General features: G+C 37.8%; 1 protein-coding gene across 3 annotated transcripts in view; it reads right to left on the bottom strand.

Moving 5' to 3' along the window:
* The window catches only part of COL9A1 (collagen type IX alpha 1 chain), a 102,337-nt gene that overhangs the window by 44,815 nt on the left and 33,946 nt on the right, over nt 1–23,576 (bottom strand). For all 3 annotated transcript variants that reach the window (XM_089333032.1, XM_008263089.5, XM_089333034.1), the window contains 14 exons: nt 23,320–23,355; nt 20,907–20,930; nt 20,530–20,583; nt 19,247–19,300; nt 18,557–18,589; nt 17,752–17,808; nt 16,409–16,462; nt 8,412–8,465; nt 5,986–6,039; nt 2,527–2,580; nt 1,170–1,223; nt 996–1,049; nt 812–865; nt 325–378 (listed from right to left, as the gene is read on the bottom strand). In XM_089333032.1, the coding sequence (XP_089189158.1) occupies nt 325–378; nt 812–865; nt 996–1,049; nt 1,170–1,223; nt 2,527–2,580; nt 5,986–6,039; nt 8,412–8,465; nt 16,409–16,462; nt 17,752–17,808; nt 18,557–18,589; nt 19,247–19,300; nt 20,530–20,583; nt 20,907–20,930; nt 23,320–23,355 (690 nt within the window). The remainder of the gene's footprint in view (nt 1–324; nt 379–811; nt 866–995; nt 1,050–1,169; nt 1,224–2,526; nt 2,581–5,985; nt 6,040–8,411; nt 8,466–16,408; nt 16,463–17,751; nt 17,809–18,556; nt 18,590–19,246; nt 19,301–20,529; nt 20,584–20,906; nt 20,931–23,319; nt 23,356–23,576) is intronic.

Genomic DNA, 23,576 nt, shown 5'->3' with positions numbered 1-23,576 from the left:
TAACAAGACCTCCAAAACTGGTGAAAAAGAGGACAAAGTATCTGATACTGGCCCACAGCTCAGGGTCAGTAAAAATAAACAAAGACAACATAGTCAACTAATCAAAGAAAAGGGATCCAAAACATAAAATTAAGAGTTACTTTACATAGTTAATAGAGGCATCACTAGTTACTCAGAGAAAAAGCTCAAAAATATTGATTGTAAATGTAAAAGTAAAACTCTATACCTTTCCTAGAATTTATCAAATTATACATCTGTTCCCAAAGGTCAGATCTTTAAAACATGCATGGAAACTAATAAACATGTGAAGAATCAAATACCTACCGGTAATCCCTGTAGTCCCGCATCACCAGGAGGTCCAGGTTTCCCTGGTTCACCCTGAAGAAAAAAAAAATGTGATCGTATCACTGAACCCAGATGAATTATTGTACCACTATTTGTTCTAAGAAAATGAGGGCACAGACCAAAGTAAAAGGATTATTCCATTAGCTGTCCTTATATGCACTTTTACAACGTGACTTAATCCAGGGCAAGGGTAGCGCAGGACACGGTACATAAATTCAAGCTAAAACACTATTTTCCTCAGTCTACTTTCACTAATGGGGCACTTTTACTGAATTCCTAAAAACAAGCAAATAAAGATGCTATTCTAGTACGTTTTGGATTTGAAACTTGATTTTAAAATTAAGAGGAAGAAAAAAGCCAAAGCTGGCTAAATAAATTTCCTGGAGATGTGGTAATGGAAATGCTGAAGCCAGTCAGCCAAGACCAAAGCAGCCCCATTCACTCTTGTACCAAACCACACAGCTACCTTTGTTCCAGGCATTCCAGGTATTCCATCACGGCCATCCACACCTGGCAAGCCCTAAGGACATACACAGAAAAATAGTTTCTTTAAAACAGTCACATTCTTCTTACTATTTTCTAAAGTTTTAGCACAAGTCAGTAATCACTTTGAAAAAAATCTAGTTTGACGACTACAGCTCAGTACATACCGCATCTCCTTTGGGTCCAGGGGGGCCAGGGATTCCTCTCAAACCTTGAGCCCCCTGTAGAATAGAAGAGAAAGAATAGGACATGTTCAGTAATCACAATACTTAGGACAAGTCAAATAGATAAGCATAAACAACAGAAGACACTGAAAAGCAGGATGCTTGTAGGGAACTCACTCTATCTCCCTTGGGACCTGCTTCTCCAGGAGGTCCTCGCTGTCCTTGATCACCCTATATGAAAATAGAATTTCGTTAATATAATCCAAGGTTATTCATTCATAGACTTTTTAAAACTGGAAATCATCCACATTATTTAACTATTGTTCAGACACCACAATGGCTTTGGTCTATCTATCCTAGATACCTACCTCAAAAACAGTTTTTATAAAAATCATTTTGTCTAAAAAATTGAGGCAGCCATTTGTACAACTGAGACCTGCAGGTCTTTTGCTTTCATTTTAAATATATAATGTTACCATACTCTTTGGATGTACATGTATAACAACATTTGGTCCATAGTACAAGCAATGACATCAGTAACTACTACATCTAAACATCAGTTAATCTCATTGACTATTTGGGTGGCTTGAGGTTTAGATGATTTGCCAATCTTTTCTCCATTTTTATTTCATTCCTCAGTCAAAAAGTGTCTGCCAAAATTTTCCAGCTAACATTGCTGGATGGCTTAGGTAGTCATAGAGGAGAGGACACGTCTTTGTAAAAACAGCTTTTGTTGAATTGCTTACCTACTTTGAAAGCTCAAATAGCTCCCAATGGCCACTAGATCAGTACTGATTGCTCATATTGGCATTACGTGTTCCCCAAATTGTGGCTCTACTTTATTCAATCTCCAACACAAACACAGTGACAGCCTCTATGACTGCACACACACCCCTACCACCACAGACAGGGTCCCTCTTACAGCATACCCGGGATGGCTTTCCAGGTCAGCCTTCCTCTAAGGTCCCCTTGCACGGGTTACCTCTAGTACTTTCTAGACCCTATAGATTATCACTGAGCTATATTCTGTTTTACCACTCATTCATAGGAACTTGATAACTAGAAACTCTTTTTTACTTGTACCTTTTCAATGTTTATGTGATATAGGTGATGGATGGCTTCTTTGCCTGTTTACCTTCAAAAAAGGCTTATAGTAGCCTGTAACAATGACACCCATAACTCTGATAATCAAAATATAGAAAAGTGAAGCATAAACTATAGGGAATAAAAAGGGTAGAATTATCCAAAGTCTGTGCAGGAGACAGTCACTGTGACTCTAAGCATCCTGACAACCAAAGCAAAAGGCAAATATAAATATTTACCAATTTAACTCACAGAGAAACATATCAACCCTCTGTCTGCAAGTGATGATTGGCTTACTTAGCAATTTTTAAATAAAAACTTACATCCATGTTTTCATTTATTCACATGTACATGATATTTGCAAACATGTAAATATATAATGTACAGCAAAAAAAAAAAAGATCATTGCCTAAAATATCCCATTGAGTTTTGTGTAAGAAAGATCACTTACAGGTGCACCAGGAAGACCCTGAGGTCCAGGTTCTCCATCTAAGCCGCGAGCACCCTGCAAAAAAAAAAATAAAATAAAATAAAAATGAAATGGAAATAAGTCATGGATATTAAACAGCACACCTGTCTAAGGAAATACAGCAGACAGATTACAAGAGGCTTTTTTTATTTGGAGCATATTTAACCAGACATCTCAGTTATGCAAGTACTAGTTTACAACCACTCATCACAATCTTAAATCCAATCTTTGATACCACACTAGATATTTTAACATGGCATCCATTGTTATCTGCTGTCTTGAGATAACAATACTTGTTCTAGATCAGATGTCCAGCACCTTTGAGGGTTCTCATTTGTGAAGGCCATGGTCCCATACTACAAATAGCTGCCATGGACTCTGTGCTGCCACAGTTGTGGTAGGGACCTCTGGGACTTTAAATCACCCACAAAGATCTAGACTTAAATGTCCAGGCTTGAGATTTCAGGACCGAACAGTAGAAGGACCTGAGCATACTCTCTCCCAGTCTGGGTACATGTTTGGTTCCATTTATAAAGAAAAATAGCTCTCATATTTTCTCAACAACAGGTCCATCCTACCAAGTGAGACATAAGGACTACCCCCAGCCGGCACCGCGGCTCAATGGGCTAATCCTCCACCTGAGGCATCGGCGCACCGAGTTCTAGTCCCGGATGGGGCGCCGGATTCTGTCCTGGTTGCCCCTCTTCCAGGCCAGCTCTCTGCTGTGGCCCGGGAGTGCAGTGGAGAATGGCCCAAGTCCTTGGGCCCTGCACCCCATGGGAGACCAGGAGAAGCACCTGGCTCCTGGCTTCCGATCAGCACAGCACGCCGGCCGTGGTGGCCATTGGAGGGTGAACCAACGACAAAATGAAGACCTTTCTCTCTCTCTGTCTCACTGTCCACTCTGCCTGTCAAAAAAAAAAAAAAAAAAAAAAAAAAAAAGAACTACCCCCCAAGGTTTTATAAACCTAATCATCTTGGAATGAGTCCTGACTTGCCTAGGTGCTATGTAGATCTCCTTATTTTCATTTTAAGAATTAAAATGTGATTTTAAAACAAAATACAGTGTTTTTTAGTGCTCTCAACATGTTGCCTGACGAAACACTACCCCTTTCTTTAAATCTTGTTCTCGACTATTAAGTGAAAAGGTAAAGGACAACTGGGTGAACAGGCAGTTTCCTCATGAACCAGGTTGAGATGGAGAGATGATAAAATAAATGGAGAACTGTCAAAAGCATTGGATGACAATTGGATGGATGTCAGGCCAAAAAAACCAGGTGGACAGTGTCTGCAGTAAGAATTAAAAATTAGAAAACCTTTCACAGAAGGTCGTAGAAGGTTCAGACGTAGGTATAAATCAAAGAAAAAAAGACAATGGAAGCAGAGGGACCATAAAGCCTTGAAATTCTTTGATCCTTAAAAACGAGAACAGAGCAGAAGGCATCTACATTCACCATGGAAGAAAGGATTTGGAAGACCTGAAAAAGACCTTGAATTCATCATTCACCTTGCATTACCAGAGCAGAGCCTGGCCTTTGCATTATAGAAATGGCTTTGATGCACTCGCTCTCTGTCTCTCTTATTGCTGTTCAGCGTGAGCTCAGGCCCAAACTGCTGTTACTAGGTAACCACTCCATCGGTCTGAGTTCACAAGAAGAGCTTTTTTAAAAAAAGCAATTTGACAGAAATCAAAAGAAATGAGAAATTTGGAAAAATATGAAATAAAAAATACCTTTAAATAAGAGCATATCATTAATAGCAATTGGTTTCAAAGAGAGGGGTCACACATTTGCGGGATGATTTAAATCCAGAAAAAGTGAATGCCTAAATATCAGCAGCTTCAAAATAAATTGGCTTCAATACTTAATACAAGAAGATATACACATGGTAACATAAATACAGAAGTACACAATCCTTTAATATGTTTATAAGAATACCATGTATTTCAAGAAAAATATAGTAAAGGAGATGGAAGAGAAAGGCAGGCAGAATCAAAACACCTAAATGAGACAAAGAGCCTGAAAAAAATGTGAAATTGAAAGGGAGATGCACAATCCAAAATGCGCATCTTTTGTAAAAAGAAAACAAACTTTAATTCCACTCATTGAGCATCAACAATGTGCAATTTACTGTTATTTCATTGGTGATAAAAGGCTCAGTGCTGACGCATGGAACTGACAGTCAGCCATTGAGCGTCTTACATGGAGGCCAGGCAGAAGTCAGGGTGGACAAAGACGTTTTTGGGGTTTTTTTCAGGGCTTACAAATTGGCCTTGCCTAACAATGTTTTCTATGAACTAGTAACCATTTTTCTTAAAACCTGATAAAGAACCTAGACACACTCGTACATATATACACACCAAAAGAAAAGTTCTAAGTATATTATGAATGTTCAGGTTTCCACTCTTTCCTTAGGGTATTCACTCTGCCAAGCATTGGCTGCCCTGCTTCCATCACCAGTGGCAACATGTCACCTTTCCAGACCCAGCATCCTTCTAATGCCACCTCCTACATGGGCCCTCCAAGTTCCCCATCCAAGTGAGCTACTGCTTCATTTGCACTCCCTCATACCATTTGCCCTCAGATGGACTCTGAGTCTCGGTTGCTTTTATTACATTGAGCTATCTACTTAAATGTCTCTCCCAAAAAAAACAATGTACTCCTTGAAGACCTTATTGTGCTTCCAATCTTCCCAGAAGTTGCAAAGTGCCTTGCGATGGAAATGCCAAGAGACTGGTTTCTGAGACTGTGCTAAGAGTAGGTTGCCGGGCTCCAGCCACCAGTGGGGGACTCCTGTTAAAGGGTCCTAGTGTCCTTGGGGATATCCTGCCTTCTGTCACCTCTCTCTCTGGCCTGCCCTTTCTTGGCTTTGCTTGGCCAGAAGCACTCAGGCAATGTGTCAGTGTTATCTCCACTAAGTACTGACAATGACAGAGAGAAAATGCAGCAACTCCACTTTAACTTACACAAGTAATTTAAAATATCTAACCCAGGTGGCTCTGCATATCCATGAGTTCTGTATCTATGGATTCAACCAACTGCAGAGAGAAACTATTTTTAATTGTATCTGTATTGAAACATGTACAGTTTTATTAGGTATTTAATAGTAATAATAGAGATGATTTAAAGTATATAGCGAGATGTTTGTAGATTATATACAAATACTATGCCATTTGATATAAGGGAGTTGAGCAACCAGAAATGTTGATATCTATGGGGAGAGTCCTATAACCAATTCCTCTTGGACACCAAGAGACAAGGGTACATGACAAGTATTATGCATACTGCTCTTTTCTGTCACCTGCGCTTACAACAGAATTGAGAACCTAACCCACATCTACAAAGCATCAAGTAAAAAGTGGTGCTGCTTAAGACAAGTTACTTTTAAATTTCCAAACTTTTAAGTATTTAATACATTTTGATATCATTATCATCATCTTACTTTTTCCCCCTTGTCTCCAACTACGCCAGTGATGCCCCTCAAACCTTGAGCTCCCTAGAAGTGAAAAAAGGAAAAGGGAATTATTTTAGTGGAAACATGAAGGTTTCTCAGTCTCATCACAAAAGCTTCTCCAAAAGAAGGATGTCATTATGACCCAAGCTACCATAAACAGTGACATCACTGGGGGTTGGCACAATTACTGACGACAACAATAAGCATTAGTGTAAGAGGAATTATCATATTTGTTGTTTTAACTAACTTTTATTATTTATTTTCATTTGAAAATCAGAGAAACAGAGAGATATACAGAGAGCTTCCATCTACTAGTTTACTCTCCAAATTTCTGCTACAATCAAGGCTGGGCCAAGTCAAAACCAAAAGCACAGACTCTATCCAGGTCTGTCCCATGGGTGATAGGGACTCAAGTAATTGAGCCATCACCAGCTGCGTTCCAGGGTGGGAGACCCAGAACAAACTCCTGGCTTTAGCCTGGCCCATCCCCTGCATTGTGGACATTTTGGGAAGAACCATATTTCTCCCTCCCTCTCTCTCTCTCTCTCTCTCTCTCTAGCTCACTATTTCCATGTTTTTCTCCCTCTCTAAATTCTGCCTTTCAAATGAACAAATATTTAAAAAATAAAGATGAAAATCTATGCACTATTTTATGTTTCTATGTGTATATTTTAAAAAGTGAAAACGTGTGAATTCTATAGACACATTTTTTTTTATTTTTTTTTATTTAATGAATATAAGTTTCCAAAGTACGAATAATGGATTACAATGGCTTCCCCCCCATACCGTCCCTCCCACCCACAACCCTCCCCTTTCCCACTCCCTCTCCCCTTCCATTCACATCACACGCCTTTCAGACACCAGTAGGTCAAAAGCACCCATGATATTCCCCCAATAAATCACTTGTCCCATGCAACACCCAATATAGATCATATATCCATAAAAACACTTTTCAGGTTTTAAAACTATCTTTAGGGCTGGTGCTGTGACTCAGGGGGTTAAAGCCCTGGACTGCAGCACCAGCATCCCATATGGGTGCTGATTGGAGTCCCACCTGCTACACTTCCAACCCAGCTCCCTGCTAATTCACCTGGGAAAGCAGTTGAGGATGGCCCAAGTCCTTGGGCCTCTGCACCCACGTGGAAGACCTGGTAGAAGCTCCTGTCTCTGGCTTTGGACCGGCTCAACTCCGGCCCAGCTTCAGCCATTGCTGCCACTTGGGGAGTGAACTAGTGGATGAAAGACCTCTCTCTCTCCCTCTCTCTCCCTCGCTTGCTCTCTGTCTCTGTCTCTCTGTCACTCTTTCAAACAAATAAATCTTTTTTTTAAAAAAAGTATTTTTAAATGCCTACAAGTTTTTCATTAGACAAAAAAAAAAAAAAAGAAAGAAAGAAAGAAAGAAATGGCTATGTCACTCACACTATTTATCACTATCTTCAACTTGTGAGAGTCCAGCTCCTGACCAACTTATATCAAAGAATCAGGGATGTTAAGCTTATGGAACAAATACTTAGTCTCCTCCAGATTCCCTTAAGATTCTCACTTGATGTGCAAACAGAGATCATTCCTTCCAAATTCTGACTCATTTGCTTTACATTCTAGGTTCAAAGCCAAACTACACAACTCCGTGAACCTTCTTTTAAAGGCCAACTCAGTGGAGAAGGGTAGAATAGGTGACGGGTGTCCCTGTGTTAGTCTTCCCTAACTCTAGTCTCTGAGAATACTACCTGTGCTTGTCCTTTACATTGTCTGTGCCTTGCTTGGCTGTCTTGTCCAATGAATATTCTGCGATTATTATATCCTTAATTGATAATACACATTTTGATAAGAAAAAAAGTATAACAATTCCACTTCCATATAGTACAAAAGTAATATAAATTGATTTAATAAAAGTTGCAAAATTGAAGTATGTTAATGCCTCCAAATTATATTACCTATTATTGTAGCAATCTGCCAAAGCACAAGGGGCCAGCTCTTTATTAAAAGATGTGATTATGAGCAATTAAGAATGTTCTAATTACAATGATTACATGCTGCATTAAGCCACATTAATCTAGTGGCTTATACACTTACTACATTCAGGGTACACAAAATTTTCTCATTATATCAGGTGATAGAACCATAGAATGTAAAAACTATATCATCCACTTGTGCTCAATATTTGCTTTCTGTTGCTGGCCCTTAAATGAATGTATGTAATTATATGTAGAATTTCTCTGTTAGAAAAGTGCCTAACTGCACAAAGAAGACCTTTTCTTATTTTAATAAAGTGGCTAGGTCCTATTGTTGGCCTGATTTAAAAACAGAGAGCATGACTTTAATGCAATGCTATTAATCCAAACACTAAACAGAAATATCCCGAGTTATTTAAAGTATTTGCATATTCAAGCTAAATATTTTTAAAAATACTTTACTGGAGGTCCTTGAGCTCCAACTTCTCCCAGTTCTCCTTGGTCACCCTCTTCACCCTAAAAAACAACAAAGAAAAGCACACCACATGTTATTCTAGCAAATGAACATAAAATAGACTCAGTCTAATTCAGCACATTTTAAATTCATTTGACATCCCCTGAATTATTCTGCTGTAGTTTCCCATTTTATGGAGGTGATCCATGTTCATTGTAAAATATTCACAAAATACAGAGAACTAAACAAATAAAATAAAACCACTCAAATCCCCACCATTCAACTATAAATACTAGTAACAAATCAGATGTTATACTTGCACAATTTTTCTAGAGGGAAGTAGGGAGGGACAACAAAAGGGGAGAAACCTGTATTCTTGTTGCAAGTCTGTGTGTATATGTCTGTGTATATGGGGGAATGTCTTATTAGGAAAATGTGATAGCATAGAAACTTCCATAGGCTACAGTATTTCTAAATCATGATTTGCATCTTAGCTCTCCTTATAATTTTTGTGCTATACACAACTTTTAATGTATTTGAATCAGTCTTTTCTTCAATGGGTTATACCCATAGAAAAGCGTTTTTCTACTCTCAAAATACAGAAATATCCATATATTTCTCTTCAAGTAATTAATAGCTTAAAATATCTTTCATGGAAATCTTGAATTATCAGTAATTTAATCTAAAATTTAATGAAGAAATATTTATTTTTCTGCATACTTGTTTTATTTTCTGCATACTTTATTTTCTGCATACATTCTGCCACTTGTTCCAGTATCATTTATTGAATAATAGATACTCTCTATGTATACTAAATTGTTACATATACTTGGTGTTAGACTTCTATTCTACTCTTCTGACCTGCTGTGTTGCCAATAGCACATATTTTAATTAAAATTTTACGATACACTTTAACCTCAGTTAAGAATTTCCTTACTGCATTTTATATTTTACATATGTTTCACTGGTTAATCTTTCTTTCATTTTTATTTATTTAGATTTTATCTGAAAGGCAGAGAAAGAGATTTATCTTCTGTATGTTGCTTCACTCCCCAAATGCCTTAAACAATCAGGGCAAGAACTTATAACAATATGGATCTCCCACATGAGAAGAAGGAACCCAAATACTTGAGCCATCATCTGCTTCTCCCAGGATGCACATTAACAGGAAGCTGGATCAGAAGCAGAGAGGCCAAGACTCAAACCAGGCACTGCACTCTGATATGGATGTGGCATCTTAACCAATAGGCCAGATGCCTGCTTCTGTAGTTTCTCTTATTTCTTTTAGATCTTCCTATACGTGTACTCTTCTAGATGAACATTAGAATTGCTGAGAAGATCTTAACAAAAGTATTCCTTACTTAGTATTAGGACTATATCAAATCAATAGATTAATATGATGAGAATTAGAATCTTTTTTTTTTTTTTTTTTTTGACAGGCAGAGTGGACAGTGAGAGAGAAAGGTCTTCCTTTTGCCGTTGGTTCATCCTCCAATGGCCGCCGTGGCCAGCGCGCTGCGGCCGGCACACCGCGCTGATCCGATGGCAGGAGCCAGGTGCTTCTCCTGGTCTCCCATGGGGTGCAGGGCCCAAGGACTTGGGCCATCCTCCACTGCACTCCCGGGCCACAGCAGAGAGCTGGCCTGGAAGAGGGGCAACCGGGACAGAATCCGGCGCCCCGACCGGGACTAGAACCCTGTGTGCCGGCGCAGCAAGGCAGAGGATTAGCCTAGTGAGCCGCGGCGCCGGCTTTGAATCTATCTTAATACTCAATATATTGGGTCCTGGCACTGTAGTGTGGCGGATAAATCTGATACTTTGATACTAGCATCCCACACAGGCACCAGTTTGTGTCCCAGCTACTCTACTTCTAATCCAGCTCCATGCTAATGGCTTCCGAAAAGCAGCAGATGACCTTGGTACTTAAGTCCCTGCCAATCAGGGTGAAGCTCCTGTCCCCTGCTTTCAGGGCCTGGCCCAGCCCTAGCCATTACAGCCAATCAGGGAGTGAACCAGTGGTTAGAAGATCTCTGTTTAACTTTGACTTTCAAATAAATCTTTCAAAAATAAAACTCAATATATCTCTCTGGCTGGAATGTTCTTTGTTAGTTTCGAGGTATTTTGGTTGCTGTTGACAATGAGACTTTCTATTTTACACTCTACTAATTATTGGTTTGACTTTTTGCTATTAATTCTATAACTTCTAATCAACTTTCAATATTTAAATTTAAAAAGTCAAACTCATCTCTTAGAAAAAAAATTATAGTCCCTTAAAAAAGTTAGTCTCTTTTTGACAAGGGTTTTATTTTTTTATAATTGATATACTATACAACATTAATACAGAACATTTAGACATATAATGCAAAGAACTAGTTTGTGCCTAAATCATTTAAACTTAGTTTTAAAGTAAATTATGAGATTCTCAGATGTCAGTTTTAGTCTCATTAGAACTTACAATTCACAGTGGAATGAAATACTCTCAATACGAAAGCCAGTGAAACAGCGAGCTCATTGAGTGAGTGATTACCAGATGTATATAGTCAAGTGCTACTTGTATTTCCCTACAGAGCTCTAAAATTGATAAAGCATCCATGATTGTACTACCCATTGCAATCTTTCTCTAACAGGGTACAGGGCTTTTTCCAAAAATTCTCCATAAATTTTGGAGTAATGTATTTGAATTAAATATTTCACCTGCTAATGAAAACCACATAACTAGTCAATAGCTAAAATATTTAATAAGAAATTCAGGAGTAGCAATTTATTGTCATTTTACTGAAAGATATTTGAATGAATAGTGACATGCTGCATGCTGCTGCTGACACATTTTAACTATTGAAATACAAAATCAATGTGTAAAAATCAGTAGTGTTATTATATGTCAATAGTGAATCATCCAAAAAAGATAGCAAGGTATCTTTTTAATAGGTAACAAAAAATATCTAGGAATTAATTTAACCAAAGAGGTAAAATGTCTCTACAATTTAAATTTTAAATCATTGATAGAAAAATTGAAGACAGAAAGAAATGGAAAAGCACATCATGTTTATGTGTTGGAGGATTCAATATAATTAAGATGTACATATACCCAAAGTAATTTATAGATACAATGAAATCCCTTCAAAATTCCAATGACATTTTCCAAACATACAGAACTAGAAAACACACCACTAAAATTTGTATGGAACCACAAAAGACTCCAATAACCAAAGCAATCTTGAGTAAAAAGAATGCAGCAGAAGGTATTACACTGCCTGACTTTAAAATATATTATAAACCTACAGAAATTAAAACAGCATCATAGTGGCCTAAAAAGAGATCTGTAGACCAATGGAACAGACTAGAAACCCTGTAAGTAAACTCACACATCTACTGTCAACTGATATTTGACAAAGGTGCTACGAACACACACTGGAAAAAAGAATAGTCTTCAATAGATGTTGCTAGGAAAACTGAGAATTCACCATATGTATAAGAATGACATTAGACTCCTATCTCTTACCATGTTAAAAAAAAATCCACTCAAAATGGATATGTTTAATGTAATACCTGAAACTCTGAAACTACTAAAAGAAAACAGAGAAAACACACTAGATCATTGAAATGGGTAAGGATTTTCTAGATCAGACCCGAAAAGCACAGAAAACTAAAGCAAAAATAGACAAATGAGGTTTTGTCGAAGTACAGAGCTTTTGTTTATTTTTTATTTTATTTTATTTTAATTTTTTTTGACAGGCAGAGTGGACAGTGAGAGAGAGAGAGACAGAGAGAAAGGTCTTCCTTTGCCGTTGGTTCACCCTCCAATGGCCGCCGCGGCTGCCGCGCTGCAGCCGGTGCATCACGCTGATCCGATGGCAGGAGCCAGGTGCTTCTCCTGGTCTCCCATGGGGTGCAGGGCCCAAGCACTTGGGCCATCCTCCACTGCATTCCCTGGCCACAGCAGAGAGCTGGCCTGGAAGAGGGGCAACCGGGACAGAATCCGGTGCCCCGAACAGGACTAGAACCTGGTGTGCCTGCGCCGCAAGGCGGAGCATTAGCCTAGTGAGCTGCGGCGCCGGCCCGAAGTACAGAGTGTTTGAACAGCAAAGGAAACAATCAACAGAATGAAGGAACAACCTATAGAATGGGAGAAAATATTTGCAAGCCCTGCAGCTGATAAGTTAATATCCACAGTATATAAGGAACTCAAACAATTGAATGGAAAACAAAACAAATAATTCAACAATGAGCAGTAGATCTAAATATATATTTCTTAATGAAGGTCATACAAATAGTCAATATTCAGAAAGAAAAATGCTCAATATCACCAATCATTGGGTAAATATAAACTAAAACAATGAGATATCAACTCACTATAATTACATTGGCAATTATCAAAAAGACAGAAATGTTACATTCCACACTATTGGTGGGAATGTAAATAGTTTATCATGTGGAACACAGTATGGAGTTTCCTCAAAAAACTAAAAATAGAACTACCATATGATCTAGTAATCCTACTATGGGGTATTATGGCCAAGGGAAATGAAACCAATCTGTGGAAGAGACATCTGCATTCCCATATTCATGGCAGCATTGTTCTCACTAGCCAAGAAACAGAAGCTACCTAAGTGTCTATCCATTGATTAAAAAAGCAGAACAGAATATTACTCAGCCATTAAAATGGATGAAATTTTGTCATTTGCAGTGACAAGGATAGAATTGGAGGTCATTATGTCAAGTAAAATAAACCAAGCACAGAAAGACAAGTAATATGTGATACCAGTCATAGGTGGAGTCCTAAAAAAAAAAAAAAGCAAGCTGAGTTCATAGAAGTTAAAAGTATAATGGTGGTTACCAGAGGCTTAGGAGGGAAGAGAGAAAGAAGTATGGGTAAAGGTTGATTAATGGATATTAGATTATAGCTGGATAGGAGTAAGAAGTTCTGGGGTTCGATGCACAATAGGGAAACTATAAATAATGTTAATATAATGAATACTTCTCCAGTAAAACAACAGGGAGACAGGATTTTGGATGTTGTCACCATAAAGGAAGGTTAAATTTGGGGGCCGGCGTTGTAGCATGGTGGGTAAAGCCACTGTCTGCAATGCTGGCATCCCATATGGGTGCAAGTTTGTATTCTAGCTGCTCCGCTTCCAGCCCAGTTCCCTGCTAATTGCCTGGGAAAAACACTGGAAGGTGGCCCACAAATTTTGGCCCTGCCCCTCATCTGGGAAACCTGAATGAAGCTCCTGGTTTCAGACTGGCTCAGTCCTGGCCATTGTGGCCATTTGGGGAATGAATCAGCGGATGGAAGATCTCTCTACTTCTGCCTCTCCTCTTTCAAATTAATAAATCTTTAAAATTGTTTTGGAAATAACTTTACAAAAATTAAATGTATATAAAAAGAAATCTAAATTTTTATTATTCATTCCTATATTTTAAAAAAACTGCTAAAAGTTTTAACTAATTCACAGAGTACATTCAACGCAAAATTTTGTATCTGAATGCAAACTTCAGGCACGTCTTTATCATCTGCTTTCAGTTTAGGTTCAGTCCATCTGTGAGCTTTTTCAAGGTTCATTCTTCAGTGAACTAATGCCATCCAACCGTCTTATGCGAATTGTTAAAGATACTACTTAAAGTTTGAAATGATACAGAAATGTAAAATACATTAAAGGGATTTTCAATGACTTCCAAAGAAAATTTCGGTGAATTTCCTGACACACCAAAAAACAACTTGTAGGTTTCCCACTGAAGATCAAACTAAATTTGACAGTCCAAATAGCTAATGTGTATGAGCAGCAGAAATACGAATCTCAGGGGGAAAGTGGAAAAACACCCCGACTGACAGCTCCATCACCAAAGTTTTGGGGGGCTGGGGAGTGAAGGCTCTCTGGAAGAAAGGGTGACCAAAAGGAGGAGAGAGGGAGGCAGGGAATCAAAAGCAATGAAAACCCACTCAATCTCCTTCCCTACACTTACTTCCTCATGAGTATCTTTTGAGGTAATTTAATATTCTTGCTTATCTGTTCTTTGGGGGTTAGCTAATATTTTACCATCTGAATGTGTCATGCTTAATTTAGTCAACCCCCTGTAACTTGGACATATTTTGTTCACTTCTCTGCCTTCAGCATTTAGAAGAAACCCCAGCACATAGCAGGTACTTAATAAATATTTGTTGAATTTTTAAATTATAAATTTCATGATTCAGTGAAGGAATGAACACACACAGACATTTCCATAATACATGATTTTTTTTTCTTATTTTATCCAGTTTGGCATCAGGAACCCAGACATCACATTCCAGATAAATAAAATTCCTTTGAAAATACATACTCCAACTGTAATAGAGTACAGAAAATTGGCCTATTTATTCTGATTATGTAAGCTTAGTCAGCCAGGCTGATCTTTAGCTAAGGAGTTCAAAGATATTAATGATTGAAGACATTAATAAATGGCCTCTCCAGCACTTGACTTCTGAAAAAAAAGACTAATCTGCCAGAAAGCCTATAACAATGCAGAACACAGTCATTAAAGTGTAGAGGACCTGTGTGATAACAGTGACTTTGTAAAACACTATCACACTTTCCAGGACAAAAATTCTACCATGCACAAACTCAAATTTGTAGATACTTAGATTATTCAGTCCAGTAGATGACAAAAGAGCATATAGGTTTCCTTGCTTTAAATCTCAGCTTTGGTTTTTCTGCAAGGCTTGCCTGTGCCATTGCAAGTTGTACGAGATTCCATGCTTCTATCCAGATAATAACATAGGTTATCACTCACTCCTAGCTTACTTGAAATCTAGGATATGTTGACATCAGGTCAGAGATAAACAAATTATTTCAGAACTTGAGCTGAGAAGCTACAAGCCAAAATACCAGCTTCTTTATTTGCTTGTCTCAAAAACACTTGATATAAAATTTTATAAATAACAAAATTATGTTTTCTGGAGTCAAACAATGTTTGCCTATTGTAAACATTAAGGGAAAAAAGTGAGTGTGATTGATTTGAGAAGGAAAGTAAAAGGCAAGGCAGTCAACACAGTAAAATATTGAAATGTATGATGCCTTGCTTTTTGTAACTGAATAACTTTAGAATACTATTCTTTTTTTAAGAAAGCTTTTATTTAATGAATACAATTTTCATAGGTACAGCTTTAGGAATATAGTGATTCTTCCCCCCATATCCACCCTACCACCCCCACTCCCATCCCACCTCCTACTCCCTCTCCCACCCTATTCTTCATTAACATTCATTTTTTAATTAACTTTATATACAGAAGACCAACTCCAAGATTTCCACAATTTACACCTGTGCGCGCACACACACACACACAGTATAAAGTACTGTTTGAAAACAAGTTTTACAGTTAATTCTCATAGTACAACTCATTAAGGACAGAGGTCCTAAATGGGGAGTAAGTTCATAGTGATTCATGTTGTTGATTTAACAATTGACACTCTTATTTATGATGTCAGTGATCACCCAAGGCTCTTGACATGATCTGCCTAAGCTATGGAAGCCTTTTGAGTCCACAAATTCTGTTGGTATTTAGACAGGGCCATAAGCAAAGTGGAAGTTCTCTCATCCCTTCAGAGAAAAGTACATCATTCTTTGATGGCCCCTTATTACCACTGGGGTCTCACTTACAGAGATCCTTTGTGTAGATCATTTTTTGCCACAGTGTCTTGGCTTTCCATGCCTGAAATGCTCTCATAGGCTTTTCAGCCAGATCCAAATGCCTTAAGGGCTGATTCTGAGATCAGAGTGCTGTTTAGGGCATTTGTCATTCTCTGAGTCTGCTGTGGAACATTTTCTCCTTTTTAATTCTATCTATTGTTATTTTGTTATTACCAGACACTTGGTCTTATTTATAGAATATTGATGCATCTACTGAGAACTTATCACTAATTGGAAAATAAAGATAAAATATCATACTTTGTTATACTTTCTAATAATGAAAGTAATCAGTACCTCCTCACCAATTCTGTCCACTAAATACTGTGTTCATTTTCCTTACCTTGTGTCCTTGTCTTCCTGGTTCACCAATTTCTCCCTTTGCCCCTTTATGGCCCTAAAAAATAAAAAATAAATACATATGTAAATATATAAATAGAATTTTATCACACTTGGCACAGAAAACAAGAAGTTCACAGGGTGATCCTTCTTCCCTAAATCTGTGTCAATGTACTACCAAGAAAAGATGATCTGACAAATAAAAATAATGCTTTAAATGGCCCGAACAGATCATGTGTATTACATGACTGAGGTATATAATGTTTCTGTTAACAGAAAAACACTATTCTAGAATAACATGCATTCCTTTATCTAGTTCAGCAACATGACTCATTGATAGTTCCTGTTGTTCCCTAGATCCTGTTTCACCATCTTCTTCTTGCATTTGGGCTAAGAGCATTAAATCCTCAGCATTGATAACTTTTTGGAAGTGACAACCCTGATCCACTTCAACTGGCCAGCTCTCTGGAGGCTTCTCTGAAAAACTTTAGCTTTCTCTATTACCACCCCTGTCTCTGGAGAGGGGAAGGGGCGGTATAAGAAGGAGACTTCCCAGATGTGCCCCTTCCTGAATGCAATCTTACCTGCAAAGGGAAGGCAATAAAAGCTGCACAGCGTGAAAAATCAAGATGCCTGTCTTTTCTTGTCAGGCCACTGTTCTTGAGGCAAACTACGTAAAGTTAAGTTTGTCAAAACTTCCACCTGTCGGAAGGTTTTTTTGCAAAATAAGATATCAACAGGCCCAAACTTTCACAGTAGAGGGAACTCACTTGGAGAAAACCTCAGGGAAAACCAGTGCCTTAGGACCCTTTGGACCCTAGCAAACTCCATTAGTATCAAAGATCTCAAAATGAGTTCAGACTCAGAAACTACAAAGAAGAAACCCTTGGTCCCAACATTTAGTGTCTACTTTTTAATTTTCATGGAAAAATGTGAAAGTAATTGTGATGAGTGAGTAAAAACCCTTTGGGAAAGTTTCTCTCCTTGTCTGTTTTGCACCATTTTTCCAATTTTGTAAAAAGCTAAAACAGTTTCAAATATACAGTGTGCCCAGTCTGTCAGTTGCACCACCATCTTCTGCCATAGGAGAGTAACTTATGAAACTTGCTTTGGGGTTCTGGAGTCTCTCAATCTGGTGTATCTTATGGGCACATCTTTTCTGCCTGGCAGAGGCATCATATAATTAGTCACCTGTATATCAGTTGGAGCACCAGAGGATAAGCAAATGGATTTGACTAATTCATCCAAGAGGGGTCTACACACCAGAAAGACTAGTGCTTAAAATAAAGGCTCCATTTCGTCTTTGGATAATATCTTGAAAAGCAAACAGAGAAATTATTCTCTTACCCTCATGCCTGGTAGGCCTGGATATCCTGAGCGACCTGGTGGACAGGAATTGGGACACTGCCAGAGAGAGGGGAGAAAAGACAGAGTATAAGCTAGAGCCCCACACAGTGACAAAGTATGTGGTTTCTTTTATTTTTTAGTGGCTTCAGCAACAGAAATTCAATGCAATAATAACCATGAAATAACCATTTCTTTCCTATCATTTCATTTATAGCTCAGAAATATTTCTATATACAAAAACATATAGAAAATGTAACAAATAACCTCCTGTATCCACCATCCGGATTTAATAAATATTTACTATTGTGCCATACTTATTTCAGATCTAATTTATTAAAGAAATAAAATGTGTACAATCTTTCATATCACGACCCCATTTGCTTCCCCCACATACACAGGAACAGCTCTACCCTAAGGTTTACATCCCCTTGTCAAATGGGCTAGCATTGCATCTAGTGCCCTTTTATCACCATCATCCAGCTATTAATCTGCATATAAGACAAGGTTTAGGAGGACTTATTTGTTTCTGGCTTCTAAAATCAAAGTGTTCTGGTGAAAAGTATGCCTTAGTCATCAAGTGAAAAAAAATTACAGAAAAACAAAAATACTTCCATAATGAAAACCTGTCAGAGTTTGGGTACACACAAACCACCAGTGCGCCAGTGCTACAGATGGCTCAGCCATCTGAGTTAAAGGAAAACATAGAAGGCCAGTAGATCCCGGAGAGAATTTTAAAGAAAACTCAGCTGAGGACTCCATGGCCTTTGAATTAAAGCTACATTTTATTCCAAGGAAAGCGTCTTACCAGTGGATCTCCATCATGAAAGCCGATTGCTCCCTAGAATAAATGAAATTTTAAAGAATATAATTAAATTAATTCAAAGTTACTAATAAGAGAATGTTTGTTGGACAAAAACATAAGAAGTATGTTGGTTTAATAAAATATAAGAAACAAATAGTAGGATATAATATACTAATATTCTAAAAACTTCACTCATGGGCATAATCCTAAAGGAACATTCCAGAGAACCCTAAACAGCAATAGATTATTTCTTTCAGGAAATTGAAGGGAAATGAAATGAGGCAGAAGAGGAAATAAAGAGTGCTCTAAATCACAAATTAAAAACACAAATTCTTTCCTACCTAAACTTCTATTTCTTCAATTTCTTACTGTGAAAATCTTTGTAAAAAAATAGATCATTTGAAAATTGTCCTTTTATGTATCAAAGCTTTGTGCATTTGGGAAATCACAAGTTCAAAGCACTTCAAATGTAAAGAGTAAGACTTGTACTGAGAAAGCCACCTTTTAGATTACTGTGATTCCTCCACTTCTTGGCCTAAAGAGAACTATGCTTGGAGTGAGTGAAAGCACTGGTAGCCATTTTGGAAGTTTGGAACAATGACTCAATTAACAAACACTTCCATTTTTGGTTCTTAGATGTCTTCAGTCCTCCCTCTCAAATGCAAAGAAAATTTCAAGCTGCTAATAACTTACAGTGGGCCCTGGGGGTCCAGGGGGGCCAGGTGGTCCTCTTCTCCCAGGGTCTCCCTAAGTTATATGAAAATGGTGGCACAGTGGTTATACATGTGTCAAATACAGCACAAAAAAACTGGCAAGGCATCAGAGAATGATATTACCAGAAACCCCTACAGGGTCCAGCCACGCATAGACTTGCCATCCGAATCGATGGGTGGCCCATAATCTAATTAGTTCTATAAAACCAGAATCATAAAGGTGTTCCAATCTTACTGAAGGAGACAGGGAAAGAAACAAACCCAGTTCTTAAGGTTAGGAGGATCGCTTATCTACTTGGGAAACAAGCTGGAAACATTTTTTTCTAGTTAATTTACAGAGAAACCAGAGCTGTCAATACTGCCAGTGCCAGCCAGCTAATGAGAGGAAGCAGGCTTCAGTGGCTGAGGCTGTGAAATGGAAGGCTTGTCTCGGCAATGCCCACCCCCTGGCTGATGCTGTTCACCCACGTCTATCACTTGGCCTGTCATGCACTCACTTGCAATGGTACAGAAAATTCAAGATGGCTAAATTCAAATAAGCCATTCAGGTGCAAATGGGTTCCAATTAGTCTTAACATTCAGTGGTTACTCTTGAGATGTTTTCCTTAAGGTTATTCCAACAGAAATCAAAAGCATCTTATTGTTGATTAAAATTATAATTATTTCAAATACATTCATTTGTTCAGTTAATAAATTTGGAAACAGTAAGCACATGTGGAGAAGAACTAACACGTGGTTCTTTCCCTTAATGAGTTTACAGATATCTGCCTTAATATAACATCACTCCTTCAACCTTTTTAAAATATTTCCTGAATTACCAACACATGCACTTTTTATCAGCTATTTGTTCTATGAAGTTCAGCCCTTTAATGTCCAAGTGCTGTTGGTTTGATTATAATTTAATGCTGTTAACATAAATATACATGGTAATAATTCTAAGCTATTCATTTTTTTAAAAATTTCATGTACAGAGTCCAATACAAAAGCCACTAGACCCCAGTCCTGGTTCACAGTCTGTTAAGTACAGGTGGCATTCCATTATGTGGAATCTGGAAGCTAGATAGAGAAGTTGAGCCGAAAACTTCAGAGAAAAAAATAAATTCAAAGAATCAGTCTACAAAAGTGTCCACATCAATATTATGAAATGAACTTCATCTACCATTTTTGGATTTTTAGGGAGAAACATATAGCATAATTTTTATTCCCTAATAAAACCATCTATGAAATCAGCAAATGTCTATTAAAATGCACTGAGGTACTCACAATGGGTCCTACTCGGCCAAGCTCTCCAGGGAGTCCTGCTGTCCCAGGAGGACCCTGAAGTCAGTAAACCAAAACAATATTGTAATTATGGATAATTTTATAACATCAATAATGCCAAATATGATCAATTACCAGACTTAGAAATTTGTTTCTCTGCTAGCTTTTTTTCCCCAATGAGACAATAACTCATTTGACCTAACTTTAATTACTTGGAGTGAGATAGAAGTTTCCTAAATTAAAAAATCTTTCGTTTAGCAGAATAGCAGCATTGGCATTGGTAGCCACCTAAGATCAGGTAGGCAGAGGCACGAGAAACACCACTGGAGCAGGTGTTAGCTTGGAGTATCGTCAAGATTTGTGAAACAGGCCATACTTACAGGGGGTCCAGGAATACCACGGCCCTAAAAGATTAAAATGAAAATGTTTATGGTTTTATGGTATAAGTCACATGCCATAAACTATCAATAAACAAACATATGATGTTCATTCTAAAGAAACGCAAACACGAGGGTTTCTAAAGCAAGGAGAAACTTGTTTCAGCTCTTCAAACATTTCTTCGCTCTCTGAGTTAACCAGAAATAATTGTTCCAATACTTCTCTTTTAATAAAAACAAAAGTAAAGAATCTATCCATGCCTGTCCTCAGGAGAACTTACAAAAAGGTGCTCACAAAAAGGTGTATCACATTTGGACCACTTCAAGATTTTATAAAGTATTTCATATGAAATCTTTATCAAAGGCAATATAGTTATACAGTTTACAATAGAATTTCCTATGTTTCCTGATACTAAGTCTAGGAGGCATTGTCAATGAAATAGTGTCACTCCTGAAGTAACCCAAAATGCGATTCTAATTGAATACACGGAATTCAGTTTTAAAGCTAGTCTTCCCACCTCCCTCTTCACACTTTGTATGTAATTTAGTGTGCTAAAGCGATACGATCAAGGTTTGAAATGTATCTTATTCACCTTCCTCCAATTCCTAACTCAGGGCCTAGCATATAATAAACTAACCAATATGCTTGTTGAAACTTATATTTCTGAAATTCCATATTCTTTTTTACTTTCTAACTTCAATTTTTCCCCTGGGGATTTCATCTTTTCTCTCCTGCTTAGTCTTGGATAGCTTGTGTTCACAGCTGCCTGTGATGCCATATTTATGTTAGCTTTTTACTCCAGACGTGCTTTCCTAAAATAATCCTATATAAAGCACCCCAAATAAAATCAATGCATATTCTCCCATAATTATACTATTATTTCTAGTTATTTAGGCAGTCAAACAAGCAACAGCTTCACACAGGCAGTATGTTTTAATAATAAGTGAGACTTTTTACAAGCATTTTTGGAAAAAATTTCTCCTATTTGAACATTTTAATAACAAATCAATTTAGGAAAGATTACTTTGGAAATTCCAAAGTAATCAATTAGTTACTTCATTATGAGAGACCTAGATGTTTGACCAATGTCCCTAAATATTTAAAAAGAAATCTTTCTAAGATTTTGAGATCCGAGTTCAAAAAACATGGGACAAAGTCTGTTCACTTTAAGATTTATTTATTTGAAAGGCAGAGTTACAGAGAGGCAGAAAGCAGAGGCAAAAAGAGAGGTCTCCATCCACTGGTTCACTCCCCAGACGGCCACAACGGACAGAGCTGTGCCAATCTGAAGCCAGGAGCCAGGAGCTTCTATGTTTCCCACACCACTGGAGGGGCCCAAGGACTCAGGCCAAATTCTACTGCTTTCTCAGGCCACAGCACAGAGCTGGATTGGAAGTTGAGTAGCTGGAACTTGAACTGGCGTAAATATGGGATACCAGCACTGCAGGCGGCAGCTTTACCTGCTACGCCACAGCGCCAGCTCCAATATTCACTTCTGAAAATGGGTTTATAATGGAAAAGTTGACAGATGCTGAATTATAGCAAAGAAAATAGTAGAAATGGGGAAAAAGGAAGAAAAATACAGATTAAGAAAAGATCAAAACAGAACCAAAGATGGGGCCAGCACTGTGGCATAGCACGTAAAGCCACTGCCTGTGATGTCAGGATCCCCTTCGGGCACTGGTTCTAGTCCCAGCTACTCCACTTCTGATCAGCTCCTTTATAATGTGCCTGGCAAAGCAGAAGATGGCCCAAGTACTTGATGAATCTCCTGGCTCCCACCCTCAGATCAGCCTATCTCTGGTTGCAACCATTTGGGGAGTAAACCAACAAATGGAAGATTCTTCCCTCACCCTCCCCAGTAAACTCGGCTTTTCAAATACATAAATCTTAAAAAAAAAAAAAAAAAAAAAAAAAAAAAAAAAAAAAAAAAAAAAAACAAGATTGAAGAACAAAATAGAAAGGGCTGATGAGAATATAGTCCTCATACATACAGGAGACATAAATCTGCTGGATTGTGCAATATAAAAGATTAGCAGGGAATCAGGCAGGTGATAATATCTGATTAGTTGATATTTCAAGATAAAACCAGCTGTGAAGAAAATGATATGATGAAAGGGTTACACATTGAATACTTAGATCTGCTGTTGTGTACAAGATATGTTTTCTATCAATGAGGTAAAGGAAGAGTTGCCTACTGACAAATACACCTGCAAGTAGACATGTATTCTATACTGAACATTCAAGTTTCTCTAAAATTTTTCTATTCACAGCAGGAATGTTTACCATACCAAATAAATCAAACTCTTTGGCATGTATGGTATGCAGAGAACTGCATTTTAAAAATTTCACAACGGCAGAATTCTACCTAAAATATTAGGATACTTTCAATTCTTTTGCTACGCAACTACTTACTGGAAATCCACGAGATCCAGGCACACCAGGTTCTCCCTAAAAACAAACATAGCTTTATCGTACTGGGCTTTTGGTAGCATGAATATGCAAGTATGCAAACTATGCAAACACTGAGATCATTAAACCACTCTATCCTGGTGTTTTCAAACAGTTTTACCTGAACAAGTGTATTTCAGCTTCTGTATAATAATTTCTCAGCTGATTTGCAAATACAGTAAAATTATACTTCAGCATTTGATTAATATCAGCAGCTAATA

This window comes from Oryctolagus cuniculus, chromosome 5 (assembly GCF_051225735.1).
Source record: "Oryctolagus cuniculus isolate XC-2025 breed Fujian yellow rabbit chromosome 5, ASM5122573v1, whole genome shotgun sequence".
NCBI lineage: Eukaryota > Metazoa > Chordata > Mammalia > Lagomorpha > Leporidae > Oryctolagus > Oryctolagus cuniculus.
This window is presented reverse-complemented; position numbering and strand designations above follow the sequence as displayed.